This window comes from Argiope bruennichi, chromosome 2 (assembly GCF_947563725.1).
Source record: "Argiope bruennichi chromosome 2, qqArgBrue1.1, whole genome shotgun sequence".
In the NCBI taxonomy this organism is placed as follows: domain Eukaryota; kingdom Metazoa; phylum Arthropoda; class Arachnida; order Araneae; family Araneidae; genus Argiope; species Argiope bruennichi.
In genome coordinates, this window is record NC_079152.1 from 78,719,526 (window position 1) to 78,731,747 (window position 12,222).

The 12,222-nt window shown below is 29.2% G+C and overlaps 1 protein-coding gene across 5 annotated transcripts in view; it reads left to right on the forward strand.

Moving 5' to 3' along the window:
• The window catches only part of LOC129956810 (patched domain-containing protein 3-like), a 159,591-nt gene extending 147,581 nt beyond the window's left edge, over positions 1-12,010 (forward strand). For all 5 annotated transcript variants that reach the window (XM_056068777.1, XM_056068775.1, XM_056068769.1 and 2 more), the window contains exons 3-4: positions 2,825-3,157; positions 9,119-12,010. In XM_056068777.1, coding sequence (XP_055924752.1) covers positions 2,825-3,157; positions 9,119-10,995 — 2,210 coding nt within the window. In that variant the 3' untranslated portion in view covers positions 10,996-12,010. The remainder of the gene's footprint in view (positions 1-2,824; positions 3,158-9,118) is intronic.
• Positions 12,011-12,222: the final 212 nt, after the last annotated feature.

Here is a 12,222-nt window from a genome sequence, read left to right on the forward strand (position 1 = left end):
AAGAAAGCGAATAAGAGTAGTCTGATCCTATCTACTACAATCAAACGCCAATCTGGACGCCTACTCTTATACCATTGATGTACTGGTGGAACAAACCTATTTTGGCCTATTCGAGAAAATTTCCATGTAGATAAAAGTTTCAGTAGGTACAGAGGCATTACTAGCTCCCGCTTTAGACAGGGTGTCCGCAATCTCATTATCCTCGATGCCATCATGTAGGTTGTTAGTTAGTAGGACGTAGTGGCATAGTGTTAAAGATACGAATTTTATGAATTAGAAAATATTAGTACTACAATCTGTTGTTACACTGAAGTTTAAATCATCATTAACGATTAAGGAATGATTAATTACATACTTATAGTATAATGAAATGTTAATTACTCATTTGAATGGGTATATCATATTCCATTGGACATGTCCTGCGAAAGAATAATTTTAAATGATACATTTGTTTGAAGATTTATTATTTTCATAATCTATCATAATTGTTGAATACTCCTAATTCTAATGATATCTTCAATAGCGGTTGATTTACAACCGAATTTTAATTTTACGACTTTATTCAGTTTTTCTATGAAACATGAAATTAAAAATTTAATGAATAAAATTGATATATTTTCACGCAGTTACTAAAAGTTAATTACAAATTTATTATTAACAAGTTGAATGATTAAGAATATGTTGAAATTTGGAACTAAATTGATCAATTATTAACAAAGGGACCTCTTAATGTGCACAATCTGGAGACACAAAATGCCACAAATCGTATCACTTATTTAATTTCATAACAAAAATAATTTTTATGAGAGAAGTGTGATTTTTAATCTGAATAAAGATATTTAAATATAATGTAAATAATATGTTTGTATTTTCTTACTTATTTTCAGTAATAGACGCAGAATACATATTATATGCAATAAGAAGACCATTTGAAATTTTATTTATTCGTTTCATTTAATTTTTGAAAACTTTTTTAAGAATAAATAACTTTTATTTATTTAATAACTAGCCACCTTTGGTAACAAGTTGGGTCTCTTAGATTATTGGTTGCTTTAATTTTAATTAAATCTCTCATACGTAAGTTGATATTTATGGTTCCTATAACAAAGAAACCAAAGTTTTCTTTTAATATCCATAAACCTGATTTTTTCTTTGTCCATGAAACTTCAAAATGCAGTCAAACTACGTGCCAAAATCGCATCCACATTATCCAATATCTAGTTGCATGTTGTCTTTCATGGTACTGTAATTTCATTTCCTTACTCCTCAATCATTGTTGATTCCAATATAAAATTAGCGAGGTGCAATTAGTTAATGTTATTTGAACACGCCCAGCATTATGTTAGCTGTGATAAATTGATGCATTCTAGAAAAAAAGAAAAAAAAAAGTATAGAGTAAAATCTTTCAGTATGTCGGATTATTTCCTAATTACTTAGTGGAATACATTTACATTCCATACATTCACACACAAAAAACCTGATTGGAACAAAATCAAAATATAACATTATAAAAACTGATAAATATAAAAATATAAGCAGAATGTACATTTCATGACGTTTAATAATTGCTGAAATATTTGGAGACACAATGAAAATAAACGGTTTGATTTTCATTAGAACAAAAAAAGGCATTGTTGCTAATTACGCTAAAAAATATTTTTTTAAGTTGTTAAAATAATTTTAAAAAATTATGACAGTTACAATCGTATTATTAAAAACATAATTTTATGAATTTTAAATGAGTGTATAAATGATTTTTTGCTATAATATTTTCAGAAGTTATGGTGGTAAAACATTGAAAATTCAATTAATTTTAATAAAAATATTTTAGTTATTAATTTAAAAGATTTTAGTTTCAAAAGTCAAAAGTTAAGTACAGAATTTATTTATTTTTACACCCAAAAATATTCTTCTTCCAAAACTTTTATCAAATAAGTATCTTTTGTAATTAATAAATCTCAGCAATCAGTATTTTGTGTAAGAATTTCAAAAGAATGTCTTCAGATTTATATTAAAATGTTTATTTATTAACTTTAGACATAAATAAAATGCAAAATCACCAAAACATACAAGATGGGAAAAAGTATATTGGTGGTGCCATCTAGCGATGTCAATATAAAAAAGATATCTGAATTTATTCAACAATTTAATGTATAATTTGATAAATAAATTAATACTAATTGCTTCAGAACCATAATTTATTTAAAGAAACTTGTGAATCAATTAACTTTATATTAATATTCTAAAAAGTCCATGGTTTAAAGGTACTTTGAAAAAGAAGTATACATGACTGATACAAAAGAGCAGAAGGAAAATTAAATATAAAATAGAGTTTTTAAAACTTTTGTTAGTTGAAGAACTAGAATGTTTATGTGGAATTTATTTTATTTATTTCTGATTGTGTTTCCAATTCCATTGAGCTCTGCACTTCCCTAATTAGAGATACAGTGATGATTTTCAAAGGAATTCATCAAAAGGAATAAAAGCTTACTTTTATAAATACAACAGATTTTTTTTTTTTTTTGTATCGAGGTTATTAAAAATTTTAATGAAGGCAAGATGATCATCTATTTCTTCACAGTGATTTCAAAAATTGAAAAATCAGTCGAAAGATAGAAAAAAGAAATACAATATATTTCATAGTTTTATTTCTATTGAATATTGCATGCAATTACTGATTTTATAGAGAAAAAAAAACCGCCGAGGCAAATTTAATTTTAATTGTTGATAATGTACATTTCATAAATAAAAATATAAGAAATGCATTAACTGGAAAATGTATCGCATTACAGATTACTAAATTTTTCTCACGTTTCTCCCTTAGGAATTGGCATGGACGACACTTTCGTGTTACTAGCCGCCTGGAGGCGGACGGATGACCGCCTTAGTGTACCCGAAAGGCTTGCACACACGTACGCCGACGCTGGCGTGTCCATCACCATTACCTCTCTGACGAACTTCATTTCTTTCTGGATCGGAGTGATCACCCCTTTCCCCTGTGTCCGCATCTTCTGCATCTACACGGCCATGTCCGTGCTCTTCACCTACATCTACCACGTGACGTTCTTCGGAGGATGCATGGCTCTCAGCGGATACGCGGAGGAGAGGAATTTACACTCTTTCATCTGTGTCCCCACCATGCCCAAGTCACTCGCACGTTAGTATCAATTAAACATATATTTTGTTGATATGCACTGACCACTCGTAAAAAAAAAAAAGAAAAAAGAAAGAAAAACAATTGCAAATCAAGGTTTCTTTCTTTCTTTTTTTTTTTTTTTTTTTCAAATTTAGAAGTATTTTCATAATCAAAAAGCGAATGTTTGCCAGATTTTTCTGAAATTTAAGTCAGATAATAAATATATATTTTTTTAATTTAACCCTTTAAAGGGTCATTTTTTTTCTAGTCATATTATGTTAAAATATTTTTAGGCTTGAAATTAGAATAAGAAAAGGGATCCATTTAGCTTATTAGATAAATTTAATTTGATTCATTAATTAATTTGGTTAATTAATAATTAAGTGACAAACCAAGACACATCATTTTGTGTGAGATAAAGAACTGAAACATCAAAGTTTCTGTCTTTCTAAAATAATTTGTCAGAACTTATGCCAACCTACATAATTTCATACAAAGATTGATAAATTTGGTGGGAAGCATACTTCCCACGGCCTTAGAAAGGGTTAAAATACTTTTTCTTAATAAATAGTATTTTTCACTGATAGTTTTCTTTTTTCATAGAAGTGGCAAAATAAATAAATCTATCTGATATATCTTTTCATTCTATCTCATATAATATTTTCTTTTTTCAAATTAGAGGTACATAGTAAGGTTCTTAAAATTATATATATTTTTTAATTTAAAGTTATATACAATACATGTTGTCTTTAATTTATGCTATTTTTATATTATTTACATACATCTGTATTGTCTCATCTTTATCATATTAATATTTATAACCATCCAAATTATTAAATACCTAATGTTGAATTTCAAGTAAAACTGGATTTTGTATTTAAAAATAGATAACGAACACCTTGTAATCCATAATTTTCTAACAAATTGAAATTGCAAAATTGAAAATTCCTATGTGCTGTAATATTTTAAAAAATTCCTGGAATATTTGTCCTGCAACATGAGTCCATCATTAACAACTAGTCTTGAAATTAATATGAAGTAATTAGTGACTTCAGAGTCACTGTAACCTAGCGGCAATCTTTTGATGAAAAAAATCACAGATTCGATACCTTATTCTCCCGATGATCCTTCATGCCTGTGGAATTGAATCATATTATATCGGCATGCGGAAGTCATGTTAGTATGGCTTAGAAATTAGGAAAGTAAGGAGTATATTATAGTATCGTCCTAGTCATTTGACAACTGTTTCAAATTATGATATACATTCTCTAATCTTCGTATACTTTCGCAACGATCAATGCAACAATAGCATATAGGAATATCCACAGTAGAACTTTGTGAATTAACAAGAATAACCGCTACATGCTTATTTAATCCGAACGGGTGCTGTTTTAGCCATAGGATCATTGGTTAACAAGGAAATTTGAGAATATTTCTCTATTTTAATTTTTTTGCACTAATCTGGTATTATAAAGAAATTTCAGTTATATACGTATTGAAGGTCAAAAATAATTTCCCTGTTCGAGTGAAATAACATTCTCTTTTAATATATTGAGTTCTAAGACTAATGTCCACTATAGTGCTTTCTAGATGAGTTTGGAGGGAAACAAAGCAAAAGAAAACATTTTTCGATTACTGCTTACAATATTTCACGAAATTCAAGCTGCAGCTTTAATTTAGTATTTTGTTTCTTGAATGTCCCGTTTTAATGAAAGCACGAATTTTAATACTTTCCTTCCTCTGGATAATTTGAGTATCCATGAACTCATATTTAGGTTACATTAAACCTATATATTCTGTGAAATGTGCTCTCTAACCTCAAGCACTAAAACTCAAACTTCTTCATTTGGCCATTATATCTCTCTCAGTGGCAGATTTATTAGTTTTGGAGCAGTACGAATCATCAGAATAAATCAATTTAGTTTCACAAATTACCTCGTTTTTAACTTAAAAATATATGTTAATGATTTATTTTTGGTTTATTTGCTTACTTTATGAAAATGAATATATTTTGTAAAAAGTTTTTGTTACTTATGTCTGCGATATATCGACGATCGTCACAATAATATTTAAGCGGTCATTCCTTATTTATACTGTAATTAAATGAACTGACTAAAATGATAAAAATATGACCACATACACATTCCAAAATGTTACCAATATCCGGATATTTTATAATTAATATAATGTGCATTTTTATACATTTATTTATTTACTGGCCTAGGTTCAATTTATTTAATGGATTTGCCTGAAGCTACCTTTTAGCCTGGCGGCTCCAGGCAGCTACCTAGTCATCAATCCTCCCTTAAACTTCCTATAATTTCAAAGAATTTTTTAAATAAGATTTTAATATATTTTTCTTCTTATGATGATGGAATTTTGATGGAATTATGATGATGGAATCCCCAATACATTAAACTAGATTTGTGATAGCATATTTCACGTTAGAGTCATTTGCATCTCTAAGAGATAGCAAAACTTATTGATAAGAATCTTATCATAAAAGTACATTAACTGCTTCCTTGTCATCATGTTGATTTTCAAACTAATTGTAGAGAAAATTTCTTTTATCAGAAAGGGATTTGATATGTCAATAGTGATCACTTTAATATTGGATATAATGCTCCTTAGCTCGCACGAGGAAATGTCCTTGATTTCAATTAGAAAGGAAAACTTAAAAAATAATCCTTGAGATTTCAATACCTGCTTGTTTCATTCACATAAGGCAAAATGTATCCTTTTTCCCTATTGTATTTTTCCCTGTCTGAAAATTTTTTTTTTGCTTACTTAAGAGCACGTATAATAAACCTTGATGATATCTATCTAAATTTCATAATTTTAAAAGGAATAAAATGAAATATGTTATCAGTAGAACAACTACTATTATTGTTATTCATTATAATTGGAGATTTTATTGACATTCCTGTCAATAGTATTTCTTTTGTGAAAGATAATAAAGACACTAGTAATTATTGGGTGAATGCACAGATTTAAGCTCATATATACTTTCGTTAGAGATAAATGTATATGACATAATTTGTAAGGTTAAAATATGAACAATGGCATATAATAAATGTAGTTTATAAGAACTACTTAAATCTGACTGATCTGGTTTTACTTTTTACAGTATTAATGATAATCTTTAAACAAACAAACAAAAAGAAAATGATGGTACAATAAAATGAGTATAGAAAAAAAAGTTTCTATTTATTATTATTATCTCACTTCATGATGAAGTTTTAACAACACTAATTTTGACCAAGAAACCTTTTTTTTGTTGTTGTTGTTGTTGTTGTTCTCTTCAAAAAGCCAGCAAGATTCAAAGAACCGCATATAGAACTTACAAGTATTTGTGACATAAATTTTCTAAAAATTTTTCGCTTTATCTGTATAAATGAAACTCCAATTTTTGTTTGCTCTACTAAAATCCGAATTTTTTAAAAAAAAAGAGATTTTCTTCTAATTTCTTCTTAAAAATATTGCAATGCATAAAGAACACTTTAGATAAGATTTTGGGACGATTAAATGTATAGTTATTTTTTTATTAATTACAAACTGTTTCTTTTGCGCCTGCGCACTATTTTCCCAACAAACAACATGGCGGTAGCAAAGATTTGTATAGTAAATAGAATTTAAAGAAGTCACAACATGTGAAGAAGACATACACAAAAAGATTTATCTTCTTATTAATAAAGGATATTGAAAATTGTTTTTTTAACTTGGAGATTTTTAACTTTACTTTATGCTTTTCACTATCGATGGAGATTATAATTCACTATTGTAAAATGATTACCCTAAGTTGTAATTCGCAATGTTTTACTAAATTTTGTATAGTTCTTTTAAAATAATAATAATTTATGTTGGAAATCAACTTTAGGTTGTATATAAAAATTGTTTGGGGAAATCTATGAATTTTCATGAAACTACAAATTATTTTACTCTTTGGTGCAACAAACATTTTCCTTTTATGTAATAATAAATTTGTGAACGTTAGAGTGATTTTTTTTGTATCATAATATTTCATATATTATAATCTTTTGCATTAACAATAAGCTATTTCAAAAGCGCCTGTTTACAAATGCATTAGGATTCCACCAATTGCCAATTTATTAAATAAAATGGAATTCAATATTAATAAAATTTTAATCTTTGACATACATTTATAACTAAATTTTTTAAACATATAAAAACTGCTGAATAAAAATATACTGAAATAATCAAGGTTGTGATAAAGGTTTTGAGACAATTAACTAAATCATTAAATTTTTATTAATAAATTGAAAATGTTATTCGGAGCAATGCTGTGCCTACTAATTAGTAAAAAATGAATTTACATCTTTTTCCTTGTGCATATATCCAAAACCAGTATTAAGGTCGATTTTTTAATCAGTATATTCCACCTAAATTTTAAATCAAGAAGTAGTTTTAAATTATATAAAAAATAAATGTATGGCAAATTAATCAACTTATAACTTCAAAATTATGAACAGCATATATCCCTTCTAGGTTGTGCTGCCATCTAGGCACAACAAATGAAAACATTACCACTACTTTTTTTACTATTACTTTATTATAAATATTACCATTACTAAATTTGTAAATTATTCATTTACTTTAATTAAATCTAAAAGAAATTCTAACAATGGATTTATTTATACGTATGCTTTTTAATTATCATTTTATATTTTTGTTCTATATTTCTGAATAATCTCAAATAAACTGCATTTCTCTTTAAAAAAAAAAGGTATATATTGATAACCACTATTCCATCGTATATTTTCTGTTATCTCTTTAAATTTTTCATCATACTTTTCTGAATAACCTCACATAAACTAAATTTCTAAAAATTGTTCAAGTTATTTTTTTCTTAAATAAACTGAATTTCTTTCAAAAATATACGACTTCTGAAAGTGCAATTTTCCAATCAAACTACAACATCAAATAAAAAATCTGTTATGCAATAAAAAAAGATCTGATGCAATCGAAAAAGATGACTTCATTACTCCAGTAAAACAAAATCCCTTGTTTATACATTTGGCTCAACTTCGCACGTCGGAATTTTTTAGGTGATAGAATCCAATTTGGATGATGTAGACAAAGGACGTCTAGGCCAATTATAAAATAATTCTTGAAGCTTTAGGCAAATTCTGTTTTATCTTGTGTATAATTCTACATAAAAAAAAAATTAAGACTGAATAAAATTTTCTTATTCGAAAAATTTAACCAAAAAAAAAAATTAGCTTAGCTTGAAAATTAAAAATTTCAACAGTTTTATTTTATTTTATTAATGTAATTTTAATTTGCCAAGCATTAATAAAATTTAGATCTTCTTTCAATTCTGACTTCTAGATTTCTTCCCTTTTCCCAAAATCCCTATTGTTGTTATGAAAGAAGGCTGTTGATAGGCAACTATTTAAATTTATACCATATTTTGAATCTCTAAGAATTTGTAATCCCTCTCTAATATACTGGATTTCTTAAAAAAAAAAAAAAAAGGGAACCTAGTTAAAACTCTAATCACATTTTTGCCTTCCAATTTAAAATTTTAATTAAATACATAATTAGTATAAAATAACGTTCGTTTCCAGGCTACAACCCTAGTACTCCATTGAATGAAATGTTCAGCATTTTAGTTCCCCATTGAATGAAATGTTCAGCATTTTAGCTCCCCATTGAATGAAATGTTTAGCATCCAATAGCCTGTTGTACACAACAGACTATTGGACATAACGCCTCTCCATGCTCCTACGACTATAGTCTGTGCGATTGGTTAAACAGTTGATTGAACATGGAAAGGGCTGTTGGACAAACATCTTTCATAAAATGTGTTGTTAGAATGCTATTGTACTTAAACTGTTCTCTTTATTATTATTAAAAGTACTTTAACGTTAGGATGTGGATTTTATTGCTCAGTTACAAATATTCGATCATGTGCAACATTAAAAGATAAAATTATTTCTTACAAATGTTTTTCTTTTTCAGAAAATCGTGGATACTGTTACAGATTGTGTTGCACTGGAGGTCGTAATCCATTGGATCCTGACAATCCCCTGGATAATGAAGAAAACATGATGATGATGTTTTTCCGAGACAAGTTAGGAGTATTTCTCACCAAGAAACCAGTCAAATTTATTATAATAATATCGTTCCTTCTGTACCTCGCATTCGGGCTCTGGGGATGCACAAAAGTGAAAGAAGGATTGGAACGATTCAAAATGGCTCGATACGATTCCTATTCTCTTGATTATTATGACCTCGAAGATAAATACTTTAGGAAGTACCCCTATCGAATTCAAGTAGTTATCAATGAAACTCTGGATTACTCAGATCCTGTAGTTCAGGAACGGGTAGAAGATTTACTTCACAAACTTGAAAATAACCGTTTGATGGCTGGACCGCGATTTACAGAATCATGGTTAAGAATTTATCATAGATTTGTTAATGATTCGCGAACGCAAGTATTCCTTCAGGGATACAATATGAGCAAAAAAGAAGATTTTTATAGAGGTATACATAAGGTATTCTTCCGTCTCTCACAAGACTATTTCAAACAGGATATCAAATTCAACGAAAATTTTACAGAAATTACTGCTGCTAGATTTGTATTACAAACTGAGAATATAATGGACGCAATCGATGAGAAAAATATGTTGATAGAACTTCGAGAAATAGCGGCTAATTCTTCGCTTCCTGTTGTGGTATTTAATCAACTCTTTGTGCTGTTCGATCAATTTCTTTTGATAAGAGACACGTCCATACAAGCGGTAGGCGTGGCCACTGCAGTGATGATGTTGATATCCTTCATTTTCATTCCAATTCCAAACTGTGCTCTCTGGGTGGCATTTTCCATATTTTCTATCGAGATTGGAGTCGTCGGTTACATGAGTTGGTGGAATGTGAATTTAGATGCCATATCAATGATCAATTTAATTCTCTGTATAGGATTTTCAGTAGACTATTCGGCACATATCACGTACGCTTACATATCGTCTGAACAAAAAGACCCCGACACTCGAATGAGGAATGCTCTTCACTCTTTAGGTTTGCCAATAGCCCAAGGAAGTGTTTCCACTCTCCTTGGAATTGTCATATTAAACGCTGCTCCATCTTATATCTTTACAGTTTTCTTCAAGACTGTGTTTTTAGTTATTTTCTTTGCTTCCCTACATGGACTCTTATTGCTTCCCGTTCTTCTATCCCTCACAGACGGTTGCTGCAGCGGGGCTAAGAAAGGAGGGGATGATGTCAGTGAAAAAGAAGGCACACCACCCTTCTATATAACATCTCAACCCGACGGTATAATCACTAATAAAGATGGTAAAGTGTCTATTCCGACATACAAAACTCTTGCTGATCCACATTTTCCTACTATAATTGAAGAACCGAAATACAAAACCACGGCCACATGGACAGATAATGGAGATTTAGATCAAGGTATAGGAACAAGTGGAGAGAGTAGTGATGGCAGCTGGAGGGGCGGAAATGATGAAATTATTGACCATGCCACCCAGCTGCATGGCAGCTCTACCAAATTGACATCCGTTTGTCAGCCTGGGGAATCACCTCGATCCCGAGAAAGGGAAAATCATGTGAATCCTGCGTTCATTGATGACGACGGATTCCGTGCGTCTGATAGATCCCGGATGAAGGGTTACCATCATTCAAATCGGGATGGTAAACCAGCTAGTTACCACGAAACGTGGGACGACTTGCATATTCAGCAAGCATCAGCTACCAAAAATCATACCAATAACAAAGACTCGAAACCGCGTAGGAACAGCGAACCAGATAGTCCACTATCTCGTTATATGTCGAGGCTTAACAGTGGTTATGTAAGAGAATTTCAGATGCCATTGTGATTTACTAGTATTATAATAAGCACTCTAGGAAAATAATAACTTAAATGTGCCACGTCAAGTATTTAATTATTTGACAACTTCTGATGTCATCAGTTCTGTCAGATAGAAAACGGATATGTTTGATATTCGATTCCAAGGCACGGGTATTCGTTATGATTTTTTTTTTTTTGTTCTGTTTATATATTGTTAATGTTTCTACTGTTTATTTAAGTTTGGTATAACTGACACTTATTCAATTTGAGAACTTTTGTGTGTGTTGTAACTGGAATCAAGAAACTATTACCACCATTATTTATTTTTGTTATTGATTTTGTATTTTCTTAATGGATTATTAATTTTTTGACAATTGGTAGATAAATTATAATGAAATGTTTAAATATGAAAAAATAGCATTCAGGACATAATATTTATTTTAATACTGTAAAATTATAGAAAAATGAGTAAATATTGACTAAAATATCCAATTAATTTAATAATCAGAACATTTTAGTTTTATGTTTAAAAATTTAGATTATGCATTACTTTCAGTTCAATTTTATTGCGAAATAAAGTACTCAATTTGATTTTGAAACAGATACAATTTATACATATTCATGTTTTATGTGTAATTTTGTTATGTCATTATTAGCTCATGTTCATGAAAATGAAATAGTTTCCTCATCTATTAAACTAATATTTTTATTAATTTCGGCTAGTCACCTGAATAGAATACAATCTCAAACATACCAGGTATAAATTGATTAAACTGCGAATAAGCCCAATTTTCATAATTGTTTAAACTTTTGTGAAGATCCGCGTCCTACAGACCAGCCGTATACCTTCAATATGTGCATGGTATATGTGACCTGATATCAACAATTGATATTCAATATAACTCTGGAGAAGTGCGTGAATGTATTTTGTATCAGAACTGCGCATATGCCTTTTGTATTTATGTACTACTCTGCCGTTTGGCTGTGACAATCATGTTTTCATACAGTGTATTTCAGATATTAAAATGTGATTTTTTTTATAATGAAGTGTTTATTATTTTTAGCATTTTGTCCGATAGCAATTGCAATTTATATATCCCACTTTTGGTTCCAAATTTGACGACAGAAACATTTAAAAACATATTTTATGATCTCAAACAGTCGCATATATAACTGATAATTTCCATTATATTTATTATAATTTATTATTATTATTATTAGACAAAGATGTTGTTTACCTCTATCTCGAATAAAA